The sequence below is a fragment of the Ricinus communis genome, chromosome 7 (assembly GCF_019578655.1).
Source record: "Ricinus communis isolate WT05 ecotype wild-type chromosome 7, ASM1957865v1, whole genome shotgun sequence".
Lineage (NCBI taxonomy): Eukaryota > Viridiplantae > Streptophyta > Magnoliopsida > Malpighiales > Euphorbiaceae > Ricinus > Ricinus communis.
Genome location: NC_063262.1, coordinates 25,695,485 through 25,715,636, shown reverse-complemented (window position 1 = coordinate 25,715,636; position 20,152 = coordinate 25,695,485). Strand labels below are relative to the sequence as shown.

General features: G+C 32.5%; 3 protein-coding genes across 25 annotated transcripts; 2 read left to right on the top strand and 1 right to left on the bottom strand.

The window, feature by feature from the left end:
* Positions 1 to 748: 748 nt before the first annotated feature.
* LOC8259716 (putative pentatricopeptide repeat-containing protein At5g59200, chloroplastic) lies at positions 749 to 9,684 on the top strand. Of its 23 annotated transcripts, none has more exons than XM_015724235.3 (8): positions 749 to 910; positions 1,173 to 1,308; positions 1,689 to 1,735; positions 1,803 to 1,981; positions 4,736 to 5,504; positions 5,789 to 5,922; positions 6,358 to 6,610; positions 6,687 to 9,684. In XM_015724235.3, exon 8 carries the CDS (start codon positions 7,694 to 7,696, stop codon positions 9,581 to 9,583), a length of 1,890 nt encoding a protein of 629 aa, XP_015579721.2. In that variant the 5' UTR covers positions 749 to 910; positions 1,173 to 1,308; positions 1,689 to 1,735; positions 1,803 to 1,981; positions 4,736 to 5,504; positions 5,789 to 5,922; positions 6,358 to 6,610; positions 6,687 to 7,693; the 3' UTR covers positions 9,584 to 9,684. The 23 variants fall into 23 exon arrangements, with proteins under 23 accessions (XP_015579721.2, XP_015579722.2, XP_048232673.1 ...); XM_015724236.3 differs by having other exon boundaries at positions 750 to 910; positions 1,206 to 1,308; XM_048376716.1 differs by lacking the exon at positions 749 to 910 and having other exon boundaries at positions 917 to 1,308; positions 4,736 to 4,864; positions 5,465 to 5,504; positions 5,789 to 5,869.
* Positions 9,685 to 12,209: 2,525 nt separating this feature from the next.
* Positions 12,210 to 13,411, top strand: LOC125370507. The gene is made up of 2 exons (XM_048376294.1): positions 12,210 to 12,594; positions 12,722 to 13,411. Exons 1-2 carry the CDS (start codon positions 12,587 to 12,589, stop codon positions 13,305 to 13,307), a joined length of 594 nt encoding a protein of 197 aa, XP_048232251.1. The 5' UTR covers positions 12,210 to 12,586; the 3' UTR covers positions 13,308 to 13,411.
* A 4,087-nt stretch (positions 13,412 to 17,498) lies between these two features.
* Positions 17,499 to 18,453, bottom strand: LOC125370532. Its single transcript, XM_048376391.1, has 2 exons — positions 18,316 to 18,453; positions 17,499 to 18,218 (listed from the first exon to the last, which is right to left on the bottom strand). The coding sequence occupies exons 1-2, from the start codon at positions 18,321 to 18,323 to the stop codon at positions 17,636 to 17,638; spliced, it is 591 nt and encodes a 196-aa protein (XP_048232348.1). The 5' UTR covers positions 18,324 to 18,453; the 3' UTR covers positions 17,499 to 17,635.
* Positions 18,454 to 20,152: the final 1,699 nt, after the last annotated feature.

Below are 20,152 nucleotides of genomic sequence, written 5' to 3'. Positions count from 1 at the left end.
AAATAAGATATACTACTAGAATGTATTTACAGGCATTCTTTTTAACTAACATTTACACATTAAATATATGATAAAAATATGGCATCACATCATAATTATTAATTTAAAATTATTAAATACAATTTAAAGGAACAACAAAATCTTTCTCCATTTAGATTTTCACTCCTGCCGTAAACCTCGAAAGTTCCCAAATTGGGACAAGGAAGGGACGGCCACCGCTTCTTCTTTTTTGGGTACTTTATCCGTATTATTAAAGGTTGGAGAATTACCAAATTTGTCGATTAATAGTAATAACATTAATTAAAAGAAAATTAAAGGACATCCAAATATTATTTTTTTGAGAAAGACCCTTTTAGAGTTTTAACACTAACGACTAATAGTTTATTTTATATCAATTTAAAACCTTAAAAATTCTTCTAGTATGATTAATATTTGTGATCTAAAATTAATTTTTAAAACAATAATATACTTATCATAAAAATATTTGCAAGACCAGCATCAAAGAGAAAATTACTTAAAATTATCAAAGTAGTATAATTATTTATGTGAAATATAATTACCACTCATAGAAATTTTAATTGAAAAGCTACCAACTCTATGATGGACCGTAGTACTACATTTTCATTGACGATTACTCAATTCCAGCCACCTTAATTCTCATAAATAATCATATTAAAGAGCTAGCAAAAGAATAATCCCAACTCATTAAGCTTAATTTAATCTATTATTAGGAACTCAAAATAATATGAGTCAGCCGCTGTATCAGAAAACCTCAGGTATTGAATTGAATTAAAAAAAAAAATTTCTTTTGGTACGACGGAATATATAACAACCGGTTTATTTATTTTTAATTTTTTTGGGAATCATTATCCTCAAACGACGGGTACGCTTGAAGCATAACTGTTATCTGGTACACTCCTTGATCATCTCACTCTAATCACCATTTCTGTTTTCTTTTATTGGGGGCTCTTTGATCTTCTTTCTTACTTCTCAGTTTTTCTATATCTCGCTTCAACTGTTTCTTTCTCATTATTTATTTTTTTGATGATTCTGTGGTTATTGATTATCTTCAAAAGAAAAACCTTGTTTTGTTAGCTCTTATATTCAGATCTCTATCTTCTTTTTCTTGTCGAGAAATGTAACGAAAAATGCTTGAGAAAAATCTATTTTAGATGTTTTCTCTTTTGGTGAAATTTTCTTTTCAGGTTAATGTTTTTGATTGAATTTATGTGGAAAGTTTGTTGGCTGAGAGTAAGATGAAGAAGCATGTTAGCAGAAACTTTGTGGTTCCAGATGCTCAATCAAAAGGTATGTTAGGGTTTTATTTTAATTCTTAATTATTTATTTATTTGTTTCCTTGGTGTGAGTTTGAATTGCGATATAGGATGTAGATGAAGCTTGCTTTTTGAATCTTTTAATTTTTTGGATTTGCTTTCTATGGCTTTATAATGTTTTGGAAATTTGGTAACATGCTTAAGCAATTAACTGGTGATTAGTTTATGAGATTTACGTATATGATTTTGCAATTTTCGCTGCTTATCACATTAATTTGGAATATGATGATTTTGCTTTGCTTTTTTGTTTTTTTCTTGAATAGACATTTAGAATATGAATGGATGAGAAAATTTGGCATGTGATAATAGAAAGGTGTCTTTGTTGTTTCTAATGTGCTGTTCATATGGCCTCAGGTTACTTTACAAGAACACAGTTATGGATGATTTCAAACTTCTTGTAGGTAAGCAAATCAATATTTCCCAAAGGTTACTCTTCTTGATATTTTCTTATCATAGGCCTTCTTGCAGGTTGCCTTCTGCTTTGACTTAGTTGGTTGACGACGAGAGAGAGCACGTTTGTCAGCAGTCATGCAATGGACATGTCTGTCTACATGCGTGCTCTCTTTTGCCGTCATACAATTTTCTCAAGGAAGGTTCCTTTGCATTGGCTTATTGGTAAGCAAGGGACTGTAGCTGGAACTGATCAGGTATTAATTTTCTTCCAACTTATACTCCTGGTAGCTTTAGCAGACTAAATTATTCATTACTTATGATATGGAGGATGTTACAAGGTGTCAAAATATGTTTTATATAATCTTGGAATGCTTAGGGGACTAGTATCATGTAATAAAATGTTTTTAGTTGCTTCTAGATGTAGAAATTAATTAATATTTTTAATTTTGTAGCTTAAGTAAGTTCTTCACTAGGAGATTTTTTTGCTTTGCATGTCTATTTCATGCTTCATTGTTAGTGAAGAGAGATTGTCCTAAGTTTTTGTGATGCTAAGGTGGACTTTAAATAATAAAAGCAAATAATTTTTATGTTTTATTGATTGGGAGAGCATATGGGTTTGAGGTTATTGATCATGTAACATAGCTCACAAATAGATGTGCAATGATTAATATGTTTCCCTTTGGATTCATCCACCAGTAACTTATTTTGATTGGGCTTCTATTTTGGTTATCAAATTGCATGCTAATCAAAGTTTTGCAATTGGCTAGTTCATAGAAAATAGAAATGCAAGCTAAATCTAGATTCAAGCATTTGCTTGCAAAGTAGAAGTATAACATCTCTTATTTTCTATCATAATTTTTTACTAGAGACCTTAAACTCTTAGCCATCAAATGGATATGTTAGGTATCACAAACAATATCATTAAGTACAAAAGTCTAATATTAAGCTATACATTACCTATTCATAAGATGTACGTTTAATATTTGATAGAACCTCTAATATGCAAGAAAATTGAAGGTCTAAGTTTAATATTTATATATATCACCTACTATTGAGATGTACACTTAATATTTGATAGAACATCTAATATAAAAGAAAGTCGAAGCATATATAGTAAAATTGGGAATTTGCTAGATGCATGGATTTTTCCCTTTTCTGCCCTTTTGTTTTTTGTTTTTTAATTTCTCAATTCAACAAACGTGCTATGAGGAACTTTATATGATATACGATTATAGTAAAGGAACAGATAAATAAGATACGAATTTCCTAATATTTGTGCTTATGAATATTTTAAATTATTCGTTAGTGTTTGAATTTCCTAATTAAAATTCCAATGCTTTCAACAAACTTTTTTTTAAGTACAAGCGGGTTCAGTAAGACTAGTTCTTTTGAGTCAGAAGTGATTAAATTATCTAAAATAATATATGCTCGATAAGAAGTTGATAAGTAAATCAAACAAATAATAAGCACACCTTATAGGAAAAAGAGTTAAATTCCCATACAATGAAATGCTCATTTTTTTTAGTAGTAAATTTAAACTCAAAGAACAATTTCTTGGTAAATTTAACATTTCAGCAAATGGCATTATTTGAAAAGTAATGTTTTCATATTAGTCTCATGTTTTTAACAATTTTCCCATATATTCAATACTACTCGGAAACAGTAAATTCAAATCCTAAGTTTCTGAAACTGAACTTAGAAGAAATAATAGCAGCGAATTTTCTTTTTCACTAAAATAATCATACTTGTTTGGTTGGAGAAAAACATTATCTTAAGTATTACTATTAAGAACTAAGTATGTTGCTGAACAACTCCTCCCGCCCCTATGACTTTGAGAATACTATGCTAATATTTGAGTATGTAGAAATGCAGTCATTTACCTAATTTCCTATAGTTAAATGTCCACTTAAAGTAGTTTACTTTTTTGGCTGGAATTCTGGAAGTTAATGTGCCTACTTGATTACTAGAAGCTTGATATAAATGTAAATTTGATTTCCATTTATCATTTGAAATGCAATTAAAGCTTGCAAAAGAGGAATATATAAACCATAAACACCAAGTTTGTGTAGGTTCTTTCACTTGGCTCAACTACTGATTTGGCGGGTCTAGATTGGTTGCACCAGTAACTAAAGATGAAACATCAATGTTTTTATGTAGAATGTTATCACAATTTCATGATGTTTAAACTAAATGTGGCAGAATCCCAACTTTGACAACATAAAAGTATTGGTAGCAACTAACAAGACATCGAATCCTAAAATAATGAAAATTAGATATGCAATATTTGGTTTTCTTTCCCCTTTTAGAAAGTAGTTTATCTATATGTTCTTGTGGTCATTAGGATTATTTGTCACCTCTCTTTATGGTTGTGGTGGTGAATAGCTGACATTAATGGTTTCAAGTGCCTATTTGCTGAAATATCTTTTAGTGCTGAAGTATATGAGTGAATATCTTCTTGGATTCCTCTCATTATTTTGTCTATTTTCATATTAAATTAGATAAGAATTATGTATGTTATGTAACTGCTATGTGATCTGATGAACAATCAGGGCACTCATGTGGTTTCGCTGTACATTTTTCTTTAAGTACATAAGACATTTATGTTACTTGTTCCCAATGAGGATTCTCTTTTGGTAAAGAGTGGCATTTGGGTTTGGTTCAGCATAGTTGCAGACTTTCTTCTCTTCTTCTCTCTTTCCCTTGCTTTCAGCCTATTAGAATTGTTCAAAGGCCTTAAAACTAGGGTTTGAAACAAACTTTGAGCCTTAGGTTTTGATTCCAGGAGTTCTCACATAACGTGGTTCCCTGATGCAGCTTTGCTTGCAAAATAAATTGGTATTGTGCATATTTTTAGGTATCCTCAAGTCTTAATATGTAAATATTTTTACTTTAGAAAGATGTTGATATATGGGCCTTGTTTGTTAATATCAGTGCATGCTACCTGCTTTTCTTCTTACATATGTTCTGTTGCACTCCTTTCCAATCGGATTTTTCTTCTTCAACTACAGGATCAGAACCCATAGCTGGGCATTTGCACCTGGACTGCCGATACACGAAGAGAAGTCTATCTTGTTTTAACATTAGCTAATCCTTCAACCCTAATTTCTGTCATGTCATCTATCAAATAAAAAGCCAAGGTAACTGTGCAACTTGATTGAGTAATTAGTATGATTTGCTGCTGTACTGTGGTAGTTGTTACTGTTTTGATGGTCTGCGGACCGTAGTTCACATTTAGTTGGCATCGACGACTATGATAGAGACAGACCACAAAGTTACTCACATTTTGGGTGCAAAGGCTGTTTATGTGTTTTTTTTGGCTGGCTTCAGTGGGAGGTAATTGTTAATTTTTTGGTGAATTTGTTTAATGTTAGAAGATTGCCATCTCTTTGAGAATCAGATTATCATAAAGTTTTCCTCAGTTTCCTTTTCTTGTTTTTTTTCTTATCTGGTTATTTTTGGAACAGTGGAACTCTTAACTTCATAGTTCATGCATGTGCAAAGTCCACTCTAGATTCATATAGATAAATAGCAATGATGATGAGAAAAGTGACTTCCATTTGTCATAACTCAATGGGGAACTGAAAGATTAGGCAAGCTGATTAAGCTCTAATTTGGATAGAACCATTCTGTACTTATTTGTTGTTGCCAACTTATCAAGTTACCTAATGTTTCCCTCATTATTTTGTTTGTTCATCTTCTGTTTTTCTGATCGTTGTGTGCATTTCTCTGAGCAACAGCGCAGTGGTAATTGCTGAGGAAGCACGTTAGATTCTAAAGGTGAGCAACATAGATTTTTCTTTTTCCGTTTTCTGATTCCATGGAGTCCCATTTCATGCTTTTGGGTGCCCTGATGGTCTGTGGTGTCTTTTATTTTTGTTTTTTCAATTAGGTTAAAGATCTAAGTACTTGGTCAATTTTTGCATTTATGGCCAATTTCTTTTTCCATTGCCCACAGTAATTTGATATTTCTATCAGCTGTGGTCAGTTTGAAGGAGCTCTAGGTTGGGCGTTTGCCAATATAATATGAAGTGCGATTACAACGTATGTTTTTGCATTTATAGAAGTCATATAAGTAGAACTTTCGGGAGAGGTAGAGGTGGTGACATCGCAATGATAGGACTGCTACAAGCAGTTATGGAGAAGTAAGTTCACAAAGGCGATTTGCGGTTGATGCTACAAAAGATGCAAGTTTCAAGTATGTTTTTGCTATTTGGTACTAATTAACTCATTCAACCTGAAATTTCTTAAGTGCTGCAGTTGATACAAATTTTGAAGATAGTAAATATTAGTGATGCAAATGAAATACATGGCAAATTTAACTAAATGTTTGGCTTTACTTTGTCATTGATCCTCATTTTATTGTGTTCCTTGACGATCCAAGGACTCATTATATCTGCAGGGTCAGAGAGTTGTTTATCTGTAATGCTGTTCCCTTAACTATTATGGAGAATTTCCTGACCTACAGTGCTTCTATGGATTTTAATTTTGCTATTACTTCCATATTTCAAGGGATTACATGCATAATATGTAATTAAGTGTATATGAAGCTTGATGGGTATTAATTTTTGTAGTTTCTCCTTGCTTCAGTTGCTGAGTCTCTTCATCTATATTCCGTGTTATGTTCCTTTAGGCCCTCAAACATGCAAATTGGAGGGAGGTAAATTTTGAAGAAGCATAGCCAATGGTGATCACTATCTTCTCATCAGCTGAGCAAGTCTTAGCCCTTGCATCATGCTTCTTTAATGAACGCAAAGCTAGATGGGGGTAATTTCTTACCTGTTCTCTCCTTGTGTTGATTTGGATGAGGATGATGTTATGTCATATCTAGACCCAGCTTTATGTTCATTTTGGTCCTTCAGCATGCAATCGTCTTCTTCAGCTGAGTGAGTCTTTGCCCTTTTTGTCATGCTTCGTATCATGAGGTTTTTAGTTCCTGATAGTCTTGCATTGTTCATGTAGGTCGTCCAAAGCCGGCATTATCATCCTTCGCTCCAATGTTTGGTCAATTCTTAGTTCCTGATCAGAGTGCGCGTGTTCTTAGTGTCACAGATGGATTATTACATTAAGGAAAGCTATTTATCATGATCTATCTCATACTTATCTCAATGGTGCTTCTGGTAAAAGGTTAAATTGCGGGGGAGTTGTTCATTTTGTTCCTGGAATTGCAAATCTTTACTGCTTTCTTGGGAGGCCTCCCAAAGGTGAATTCAGAAGCTTGGTATTACTGATAATCCTTGACTAGAGTCACGAGACAGATGTGATTGCATGTAGCATATAATAGATGAGCAAAATGGAGTGCTTCGAACATAAGTACTGTTATCACATAACCTCTCGAGTGTATAAAGACATCTGTGTGGTTTTAAGATCGCAACCGTTTTTAGGTTTACATGTGGTACTTTCCTTGTTTAAATATTTGCTGAAAAGTAAGGAAAATGTACCGAGGATATCAGTTTATTACTCGCTATGACAGAAGATGAAATGGTTCATTCAAGTCAGGACTCTGAAGCTCAGGTGCTCGGGCTCAGTGCATAGATAAAAAAACACATACATATGAACCAGAGATACAGATGTTATCCTAGCATCACCAAAGTGGGATAGATCATAGACTCACATTTTCATCTTTCTCTACTTATTTAAACCGGAAAAGCAGGGAAAAAAAAGAAGAAGAAAACTCTCCGTTTATAACCTTTTAAAACCATCGAGTGCACAATCCGTCGTCATCAGTAATTTGTCTTAAAAGTTATGTTTTAGCCAATTATATTGGTAACTCTTATAACGGGGAAGAGTTACAGAAAATATTTGTGGTTTGATTTTTATTTTTTTTTTTTCAAATTTCACCTGTGTAATTTTATTTTATTTTTCTGTAGGCTCTAGTATTTCATGACAAATAAAAACTCTTTTGTAGTCCCGGATGGTAGTAGGCTCTTTGCCATTTGCCTCTGATAACTAGAAATCAACTTGAATTAATGACTCATTCTCTACCCATTACAGCAAACATAGCTTTACCGCCAATTTTAATCCCAAATTCCAAAAACCCTCCAAATAGAAAACAGTTAATCTCTCTGCTGCAAAGTTGCAGACACAGTAATCAAATCACACCAATACATGCTAAAATCATAAGAAACAATTATCACAATGACGCCTTTGTTGTCTTTGAGCTACTTCGTGTTTGTTCCAATCTCAGCTCTATTAACTACGCATCCAAAATCTTCTCTTTCACTGAAAACCCAAATGTATATCTCTACACTGCCCTCATTGATGGATTTGTGCTTTCGGGAAGTTTCATTAGTGGGATTCACTTATATTATCAGATGATCAATTTGTCAATTGTACCTGATAACTATGTTATCACTTCTGTTTTAGAAGCTTGTGGGTTTCAATTAGCGTTGAAACAAGGTATACAGGTTCATTGCCAGGTCTTGAAACTTGGGTTGAGTTCTAAAAGGTTAATGAGATTGAAATTGATGAAGTTTTACGGCAAATGTGGATCCCTGAAAGATGCGGAGAGGCTATTCGATGAAATGCCTGAACGAGATGTTGTTGCATCAACAATTATGATAAATTCTTACTTCGAGCATGGATTGATTCAAGAGGCTATTCGTGTTTTTAATCTGAATAAGAGTAAAGATACGGTGTGTTGGACTGCGGTGATTGATGGGTTGGTTAGGAATGGAGAGATGAATAGAGCTTTAGAGGTGTTTAGAGAAATGCAAAGAGAGGATGTGCGGCCTAATGAAGTTACTATTGTTTGTGTTTTGTCTGCTTGTTCACAGCTCGGGACTTTGGAGCTCGGAAGATGGGTGCATTCTTATATGGGGAAGTATGGAATTGGGATCAATCATTTTGTTGGCGGTGCTTTGATTAATATGTATTCTAGGTGTGGTGATATTGATGAAGCATGGCGAGTATTTGAGGAGATGAAAGAGAGAAATGTTATCACCTACAATTCTATGATTGTGGGGTTTTCCTTGCATGGGAAGAGCAGTGAAGCCATTGAATTATTCAGGGGAATGACAAAACAAGGACTTGAACCTACTAGTGTCACTTTTGTTGGTGTGTTGAATGCTTGTAGTCATGGGGGTTTGGCAGATCTAGGATTTGAAATCTTTAACTCTATGGCTAGGGATTACAAGGTTGAACCACAAATTGAGCACTATGGATGCATGGTTGATCTTCTAGGTCGGCTAGGTCGGGTTGAAGAGGGATATGATTTTATTAAAACAATGAGAGTAGCACCGGATCATGTTATGCTGGGAGCTTTACTAAGTGCTTGTAAGATTCATGGAAACGTGGAATTAGGAGAAGAGATTGCAAGAAGTTTGGTGGATTGTGGAAATGCAGATTCAGGAACTTATGTTTTGCTATCAAATGTGTATTCTTCATCAGGGAAATGGAAAGAAGCAGCACAAGTGAGAGCAGAGATGAAACAGGGGGGAATGGAAAAGGAACCAGGTTGCAGTTCCATTGAAGTCAACAATAAGATTCATGAGTTCCTTTTGGGAGATATCAGACACCCTCAAAAGGAAGCAATCTATAAAAAGCTAGAAGAGTTGAACCAAAGATTAACATTGGAAGGGTATACTCCTGAAACAGAAGTAGTGCTGCATGATATTGAGAACTGGGAGAAAGAACGGGCTTTGGCAATACATAGTGAGAGGCTTGCAATATGCTATGGACTAATCTCGAGTGAAGCATTTACTACAATAAGGGTTGTAAAAAATTTGAGGGTATGCAATGACTGCCACTCAATGATCAAGCTCATTTCTAAGATTACCAAGAGAAAAATAGTGGTCAGGGATCGCAATAGGTTTCACCATTTCGAACATGGCACTTGTTCGTGTGGGGACTACTGGTGAAATGAAACTGTAAATTTTCCTATGCTCTCTGTATAAAGAATCCATATACATTCCCCCTTTCACAACTTTCTTCAAAAATGGTCCAAGGAATTCTTCTTCAAGTGGTTTTTCTCAAAAATATTTGTAGAGCAATATGCATGTCATTTTTAATCCTTTGATTGGCAGGTTTAGTCCTTTATCCACATCAATTCACCTGCTCCAAATTTGCTAATGTGGCGTGAGGATTTAAATATTACTAATTAGTTAATGCTACAATGCCCTTTAGTAGACATCAGGTTTTAATAATTTTTGTCCAAAATGTTTTTTTTTTTATTATTTTACTTTTTAGATAAGCTGGAGAAACTTCATTCCAAATCAAAGGATAAACTATTTCAGATAAAAGGCGGGAAAACCTCCCTTGTCCAAAATGACTTGGTGAACCACGAAACCATCTAATTGTATCATTTTTCTCAAGGGGTAATTACAAATGCCCTGTGATGTTGAGCATAATTACGTTATCTAATTTTTAAAAATATATATTTTTATTCCTTTCTTTTATATATCATTCATCGTAACAATTTTTCTATTAGTAGTCTTTTCATTTAATGAATTTTGAGTTGATTAAGATATTAAAGTCTCACATTTTACTAATTTAGAAAGAAATTTTATCCTTATGTGAGTTTATATTAAACTGAAATTTATTTTAGAATGAAATAAATATATTTTTTATTTAAATTATAGTAAAAAAATATAATATTTTATTTTTTTCATCTAAAAAAGTAAAATTGTATATTTAAAAATGTAATAAAAATGCAGAACTAGACAAACCTTTTACAGTAATTTCACACGATACTAATACTTAAATAGACGGTAGTTAATACGAGAAATGAACATTTATATTATTAAGAAATACAGAATGTAAATACAGATTATACAAAATCGAATTGTCTAAAATGGCAAGTGTACTATGTGGATTAGCAAGAGTAAAGTTTAAGTCATTCCCATTGAAAGTGAAAATCTATTGACAAGTAAAAAAAATATATATATATATATATATTTACAATCTAAACCTAAAATTTGAATTTTGCCAAAGGTGTTACCTGATGATTAATTCAACTAATCTTTGAAGTTAAACTTACTACTTTTACAAAAGTGCTTTAAATTTAAAATAAAATACTTTTCTCATACGTAAATGCTAAAGTATTCTAGCTTTAAAAGTTAAAATCAAATTCAGACCAAATTTTAGATTAGAAGTTCAAGAAAGGGTATCATGAATGATAGTAACAATTGGAAATTTGGATAATCAAAGCATTAGGGAACTTTCGACTCTGAAATACATTTATGAGTAATGATGAGCCCCTTGGAGGAAAAGATTGAAAAGCAGCTGATTATAGCTATTTACAAAAGTTTTAAATTAAAATTTCTTGAAATATTAGATTTTAGCTTATAAAATTATTTCGCTAAAATTATTTCTTATCATCAAACACAAACATATCCAATCTAGATTTTAATCCAAAAGACCGATGCAAATATTTGCTGATAGTGTCGCCAAATGCGCATTAAACTTCTTTTTCTTTTTAAAACTCGAATTCAACTAGAATTTAAAAATTAAGAGTTTTTTTTTTTTGAGACAACTTACTAAGTTATAGATGTCCAAAAAGAAATTTAAAACTAATTATAAATTCAAAATATGCATAGAAATTGTGACTCTGAAGTTTGAAAAAATTGGTTTAAACTAAATTATGATGTTGGCTTTACAGGAGTTGCTCCTATATGTCATTACAATGGAGAGGGCAGTGGACAAGGCAAAAGGGCATACATTGGAGATAGAAGGAGGGTGTTTTTCACAAAATAATTTTAACCTGAGAGAAAGGCTACTAGGTCCTCTTCTTTTTTTGGCAATAAAAAAGAAGCCCTAAGTTATTAAAACATCACATAATATAGTTGATTAATCAAATGAATGGACTAAAATTACTATCTTTTAAAAACTCTTTTGCCATTCATCTAAAAAATTGGCTTTACCACTTTTATAATAATAATAAAAGAAAAGAAAATTCAATATAAAATGCTTAACAGCAAAAAGGCAGAAACTCACAGCAAGTTAAAAAGAACATCCTCAAGAGACTCTTATCTTTCTTCATTCCTAAAAATAGGGAGCCAAAATCATTTAATGCCCTCTTAAACTAAACTCCTTCCTCATCACTTGTCAAATCCAAAAAGTCAGAATATGATTCCTAACTAATATTTTTATTTTCTTTCCTTCTTTCTTTATTATTCTTTTTTTCTAAAAAAATAGTTGCATTAATAAAAAAAGTAAAATAAGGAGTGAAATAGAAAATGCAGTTGAAGTTTATATACTGTTGGATGCTCTAATTAGTTTTCTAAAATCTATTTTTTTTGTTATTTTTGAACTGAATATCCTTCATTAATGTATATTTTGGTAGAGGATTTGGTAAGATGATGAGCTCAGAATCAGTTTGATAGTGTATGGGCTAAAGAAGGATTTTTTCTTACAAACCAAAAGTTAGTGTGTACAAAAGAAAACTTAGAATCTTGGACAAACAGTTAATTTCAATGTCTAACTAAAAGTACAAAAAGAAGAAAAAGACATGTATCCTTTTTTTATTTTAAACAAACTCCACCTGTTTCCTGCACTTTTAACCCATTCAAATTCTCTTTTATTTTTGTAAGGAAAAACAGAAAAGCAAATCACAGTAAGGCAAAGCATCTCTTATTCTCTCTCTTTCTCCCAGAAAACAAACCTGATCCCCACAGGCAAATATACACAACTATACAAGCAAGCAAGCAAGCAAGCAAAGAAAGATAAGGGAAGAAAGAAAGAAAGAAAGAAGGAAAGAAAGGAAAAGGAAAGGAAACTTCTTTTCATTAACTGAGTAAAGAGGCTCCTTCAAGAAGCTATAACTACCCCTCTCTCTCTCTCTCTCATTATTACAGGGAACAACATAAACCCTACAAGCTACTACAATCAAGAATCAAGTTTCATTTTTAAAGATTAAAAGAATAATGGATCAGTAAGTCTCTCCCTCTCATTTCTTGCTTTTATATATGGCTTCTTTCCCTATATTCGTCTCTCTCTTTCTATCTTCGTTGCATTCTCAGTTCTTTAATGTTTGATTCTTCCTTTCTTTTCTTTATCAGATCTCCTAAAGATGCATATTACAGTCCTGGAGGAAACGCCGCGAGAAGAACAACCTCCGCTTCCTCCTCCTCCTCCGCCTCCACCACCAGCGTCCATGTCACCGCCCTTGACGGTCTTGTAAACGTCAACTCTCTTTTTACCATTGCCGTCTTTGTGGGTCTTTCTTTGACGACACCAGGACAACGCAGCCTTGAAAATCGCTCTGCTTGCGATGCTGATATTGATGTTGCCAAGAAACTCCTTGTTTTTGAAGTTGTTTCTTTCAGCTTCTTTCTCTTTTCTTCACTAGTCGCTCAAGGTCTGAAACTTGCAATCAATTTATTGAACAGCAAAGATGTCGATGAGGCTTTCAAGGCTCACATTAATTTGAAAGTTTTGAGATTTGGAATGATGGGTTCTGCTATTGGGTCGGTGATGGGTTGCATTTTCTTGGTTTTATCAATGGTTAATGTGATCGAGATTCGATTGGGGATGTTGTCTTGCGGGAGTAAGAATGCTGTTCATGCTGTTACTTCTTTGGTTCTTCTGGTTTCTTCTGCTCTCTTGATTTATATTTCTACTGCTGTTTATGCTTTTCTGCATTGATTATGTTTACCTCTGATTTCTTCAATGTGAGCTCAATTTATATGTACAACAGTGCAAGCTTTATGGAAATGAGATTGTTGGGTACTTGCTCACTTTTAATTTCACCTGCTTTGCTTATAATTTTTTTGGTTCTGATTTTTCAATGAGTTGGTGTATGCTGTTTGTCATGGGAAATCTTTATATCTGACTTTGAGATTATGTATTTAGCTGATAATGGCTTGTCTAAGTTGGAAGTTTTGAACTTTATCCGACTTTGGTCGAGGTAATGTCAGTTCAAAGCATCTCATTGTTTTTAGGTTCCTGCGCCTGAAGTTGGAAACCTTGTTTTTAGGGTAAATTTTATTAGTAATCTGGTTAGTTTGGTAGGATTCAGCTTGTATTACTAATTTGGCAAGATCCTAATAGCTCTTTTTAAATGAATCTCATTAGCTGGGGGCAACAAATAAAAAAAAGAGAACGGAAATAGATGAGCTTGGTTAGTTAAGTACCAGTTCAAGTTCAGGTTGTTATATATATGGTTGCTATGTAATTCTGTTTTTCTAAATCTATCCAGACTATACTAGAAATACTTGCTAATTTCTGTCCACTCACATCTGGTCTAAGATCATCAAATTTGCATTCTAGATGAAGGAAATGCTTTTATTTAATGTTGGGAAACTAGTCCTGCTTTGGAACTTCTGTTTGTTGTCCTCAAGAAGCATATGTTTAGTTAGGCCATCCCGCTGAATTGCTAAAAGCAATTTTTTCTTTTTCCTGTTAGTCTGTTCCTCGGTTAAATCTCTGTGCTCATTTCATGCATTGCACTTATGCATCAAGTGCCTTTGGGACTGTTATCCAGCTAGTGGGTTGCAGGATGGCAATGTCCTCTTTTTGTGCATGAGAAACAGCCTTGCAATTTTGTCAGCACTAGGCATGATGAGTCGGATGCTGTTTCTTTTTCCCACAAGATATGTGATTTACTAAATTTATGTTCAAAACTCAAGTTGTGGCAGTATCTGCCGTTAGGAATTTCCTGAACTGGTTCGATTCAATAGACCTTGTTTTAACATGCATCAGCAAAAATGCTTGTTCCTCTATGGTCTTTATTCTCTACACCCCACCTCTGTCTGGTTTCTTCCTACCTTGTTTTAACATGCATCAGCAAAAATGCTTGTTCCTCTATGGTCTTTATTCTCTACACCCCACCTCTGTCTGGTTTCTTCCTTTCATTTCATAGAGCTAGTCTGAAGCTTACTACGAGTTTTACTATGAGCTTTCAACTGCCGTTTAAGGCAGCAACATCTTTGTCATCTTCGATTTATTTCAGATATACCCGAGTCAATGAAGATAGAAGAAGGGCACCTCAACTTTAATCATTTGTATGCATTAACATCTTAGCTGTTACTATAATTTGATAGTCACTTCAATTCTTTCTTAAATAATACTAAATACTTTTTAAATATGTATGTTTCATTCAACATGTTCAAACATACTGCATATAGATATTTAAATGTTATTAAAAAATGAATTTCAGGTATTTGTTATAAATAAATTAAATTGAAAATTAAGTGTATGAAAAGTGTTAAAAAAATAGTTTGAATAATTATTAGATTAAATTAAAAATTAAAGTGTTAAAATAATTAAATAATTAAAATTTTAAGTGTTGAAGTATACATTATGTCAATTTTGAATTTTAGCAAGGTATAGCTTAAAAGGGATGGTTTCTTGTCTTCGTCTCAGGTTTTTGCTTAACTTTGCTATGTAATCTCTATGATGACTTGGCTGTGGGCCATAAACAGCAATTTCCATTGTCAATGCTCTATTGTTCTGTTGCAACTTGCAATATTAAGCATTTAATTTAATAGACTTCTGTTGATCACTCTTGCCTCAAGATGGGTGTTCTCTTGATCATTAACAATGGGATGTGGATGGACTGGTCGTTGCCAGTGTTGCATATATATGGTCATTGTGGCCTCTCTTTTGTGGTCTTACCTTCGAGTTTATTTATGTAGAGGCTCATGAGATTGGACCATAAAAAACGTTTTTCTTTTCTGGGTTAGTTTAAAATTGGTAACCCATTGTTGGACCTAACCTGTCTTATTGAACCTGTTAGGCCTGCGAAAGTAAACATGCCCCTTTGTAAGTCCTAACCCAAGTTCTAATATTTACCAATAACCAGGACCTGTAGGAACCTTTAGTCCTTCGTCCGTTGCATATTGAGACCTCCTTCCCCCGTGATTTCTGTTATTTTGCTTTGTCCTCCTCTGAACTAAGACTAAGACTAAGTGAGCAACAGTGGGTTCAATTTTTGTTATGCTTTTACTAAAAATCGAATAATTGAATTCCTTAAATTTGTTCACCTAATTAAACTAGTGTGAATAGTGAGCCGAACCAAATTTAAAAAGAAAAAAATCATTAGATTGATAAGTTTAGGCATCTTCCCCTTTCTTGTTTTTCTATAATTTCAACTACAAATACATAAATATGTGAAACAAGTATTTGTTCAACAATGATGAAAAGAATCCCAAAAGAAGTAATCATTATCTTCATGATTTCATGTATTTCTCAGTATTTAGGGTACTAAGTGAATAGTGTGGCGTAGCAATTATGTAGTATTTGAGATGATATCCAAAATAATAATGGAGCTGGTCCACTCACACCAACCTTGAGTTATGTTTCCAACCTCAGAAGAATTTGTTTCCCTTTTACCTCTGTCTCTAAAATGGCAACTGTAAGTCAATGACCAACAACACATCTCTTAAAGCAACTAACCTAATAAACTTAATACCCTCCTTAGAGACTCCAGTACCAGTCAATCTCACTCTTCTCTTATAGCAATTGGGGGAGGGGATGATTCTCTCTTCTTCTTCCTCATTTTTCATCTTCTTTTCCAACACACTAGTACTCTCTTCTTCCTATATTTTTGCTATGCAAAATAAACCTTTTGCACCATTAGAGCTCACTCATACGTTATCACATTGAAGTGAGCCATCTGCCTTGACCTAGACTTCCTTTTCTTGTGCATTTCTCGGACTGTGGAAGCAACAGTAGAAGAACTCAAGTGTTTATCAATTCAGACCCCAAAGTGCAAAAGATGCAGGACACGAATATCACCGGTTATTATTAGCAACAACCTCTACAAAATCATCCCTAGACAAAACCAATTCCGTAATAACATGTGGCATTATTTATTAGTTGTTTTATTTGTATTAATTGGTTTATAGTCATGGGTGGTTAGTAGTAATATATAAACTAACCAATATAAATACAACACTTAATAAATAATATCATATATCAATATTTAATGTAATTTATTTAAAAATAACATGATAAACTAAATTTATATAAAATTTTTTATTTATAGTCAAATATTTTTTATATATAAATAACGATGTTAATATGAATAGATGTGTGTTAATTAATTGTGATCAGAATGTACCATCCAATAATAGAAAAAGTAATTGCATATTAAAAAGTTTAAAAACTATAATAATCTGATAATGTAATTAATCCACATTCACCTAATGAAATTCCTCCAAGTTTGGGCTTGTCTGAATAAGGGTCGCCCTAAAAGCTAATAAATCGGCGACACAAACAAGTAATTAAAATATTACAACTCCTGATCTTTCTTTGACAATTGTTGTAGTCGTATGTCATGTTTTTTACTTTCTAAAATGTAAGAAAACCTTATCCCTCCACTTTGGACATTAGTGATGTGATTCTCTAGGAATTTGGAGCTTAAGATGACCATTACAAATACCTTATGAATAAAGAAATGCCATTTCAACCTTTTTTAAATACTTCACTTTTATAAATATTTTGTTGTCATTATCGTGGAAGTGTTTCTCCAATATCGTTTGAGCCCTATAATTAATTCTTTTACAAGTTAAGTTAATTTGAATGATTTGAGATTAGATTTTAATCACTCGCATAAAAGTAATAATGAATCGGATAAATTCAATTGATTGAGAAAAACTAATTATAGCATTATTAATTATTACAGCAAATTTTATTAATTTACATTATTAAGAATTAAACCTTTTCACAATAATATACTAGTAATTTTATTGAATGATTTAATTCATCAGATATCAAATGTTAAATATTAATTATAAATTATATTGATTAAATATGTAGAATTTGATATGAAAAAGTACCAACTTACTGAAATTTTTTTAAGAAGCATGTGCATAACTCACACAAAATTGAGCCTAAACCCATCAATTATAGCAGCTGTTTTTTATTTATTACTACCAGAAATTCATAAACACAATAGACACACACATAAATATATGTGGAGGATTTACACAGTGGATATTATTATGGATACTAAATATAATTAGGTTGTTTTATGACTCTATTACACAATAAAACAAGGCAGCCGACACTGAAGGTATATAAACAACCAAAGCTAAAGGCACAAGTACGCATAACGCAATCACTGCAGTCCGAGTCTCACGAATGTCGCAAGAAAACCTCCCCACCTTCATCTCCACTACGTAAGCCATCGATATTGTCAGAAACACAACCCCAACAATTGATGCCAGTATGGACAGTGAATACAGGAATCCTCTCCCCGCATGGAAAATTGGATCTTTCTTTTCTTCTATATCCTGTGTCTCACCATCACACTTACCGCACTTCGTCGTTTTGGAGTAGAAAAGGCTGAGGAAAAGCTTCAGTGATTTTGCAACCAGGCTTGAAAGCAGGAAGCTAGAAAATGAGACGACTTCGTACACCACCAGTTGTTTCCCCATCTTCTCGTCTGGATCGCATTCGGGTCTGTTAACTTCCAGGCTTTTTAACTGGTCTGGAGATGCAAAAGATAAGCCCAAGAATACTGCTACTGTGAAGAGTGAGTTTACGCTAACAAGATCATCCAGTGCTTTCAAAAGTATGTCCTTAATATCCTCAGGGTTCTTGAGGCGCTTCCTGCAAATGACAGTGAAAAATAACAGAAACTTAGAAATAGCTTGATTTCTATATGCAAACATATATATATATATAGACACCTAGAGAGAGATGCTACCTGCCCATTGCAGATTTTTGTTAATATCTTTTTTAAGAAAAATGAACTCGCTAGCTAGATATGCTGAAAATAGATTATATTCTTGTTCAAGTAGTTGAGTAATATATTCAGGTTTTGTTTGTGGATATATGCTTTATTTAAGTGCAAGTCTTCTTTGACTATTTGTTATCCCATATTACTTTTCTTTTTGAATTGTTGGTGAGGTTAATGGGTTTTTGTTCAAGATCTAGATCCTCGTATGGCTGGCATTGATTTGATTATTTTACTCCATTTTTTTTAAATATAGTACAGATTTAATAGCTTTGGAATCTATTAATTATATAAATCTTAATTAATTAATAAATAAATAATTTATTGATAAATTAATTTATAATTTTACTAAGTTTTCAAGAAATAAATACGTACATAATTAGGATTTGTTTAGTTCAAAATCGAAAATAGAAATAAGAATAATTGTATTTTATATTATTTAGTCATTGTTGATACAATAATATACTTAATTATAATTAAAAATAATAATATTAATTTATAATTATTATATGTAATTAATATACAATATAAGTTTTATATAAATCATAATTTTTTTTTCACTTATTTGACTATTTATAATCATTTCACTTGATTTTTATGTGAATAAATTATTTATTTTTTAAAAGAAAAGAAAAAATGAGTGATTTTTTATAAACCAAAGGAATCATTCATTTCCATCCTATTTTTGTACGAACCAAATTATTTTAGCAAATTAATGGTTTGGTGTATTTATTTAAAAATTAAGATTTATTATCCTAACTTAATAAAATTATGAAATTATTTTACTTATCAATATAGATACAATGCATATACTCGTAATTAATTTGCTTATGAATTTTTAACTAAATAAAATACTCTAATAATTAAGATGAGCAGATCCGGACATGAATCAACCTGTTAATGATGTCACCTATATAGGTTGGTTGCTAAAAACATTCTTGAACTTTTGTTGGCCATTGCTACTTCGTCTCACAAGCTTACATGTCTCCTCATGGCAGAGAAGACCTCAAGAAATCATCAACACACACGAACTACAAACAGTCATCTTGGATCATAGAAGGGAATAGCAACATGGTCATAGAGTTGATTCCCTCAATCAAGTGTGGAACCTACTGAGAATTTGAAAGCTGTTTCATAGGGACAAAGGGAGCTGCCACTGCAACTGCTGTAACTTCTTACATCTACTCAGGTTGTCAGGTGATGGTGATGGTGATGGTGATGGGCTTGAAATAAACTGAATGGAGAAAGAATTCCACGAGATGGACAGAAGACATGATGTAGATTTTTTTGTACTTGTTTGTGCATCTGCCAATTTCCAATAAGATTATCTCACTGGCTTTTTTTGTTTTCTTTTGGGTTCCTTTCATTTGCTACGCATCTTGTTCTCATTTTGTTATGTTAGGTTAGAACTTACGTTAGAAATATAAAAGAAATTCTATTAGGGTAAAAAGTCTTTTCATCGATCTATTTTAAATTGTTATTATTTCCTAAAATAAGGCAAAAAAATTCTAAAAGTATTAAGTTTAAAAAGTTTTTTGCTGTTAACCTATGGTTATTATTTTCTATATAGACATTCATCTATATAAGTCGAACTTAAATAATTCACATGAATCAGAGAAAATTTTCAACTATATTAAAAAATATTTATAAGGACAGTAATAAAAATATTCCCAAAAAGCTAGTAAGTGGTAGGAATAGTAAGCCTGAGAAAATTGGGTTTTTATTGAAAAAGAAAAACTAAACCTAATTAGGATTAACGTTTATATTTTGGTTAAGAATTATTTAACCTATATAAACTAGGATTTTT

What these genes read in the sequence shown, in the direction of transcription:
- LOC8259716 (XM_015724235.3), top strand. Translation starts at nt 7,694, where the DNA reads ATGACTCATTCTCTACCCATTACAGCAAACATAGCTTTACCGCCAATT.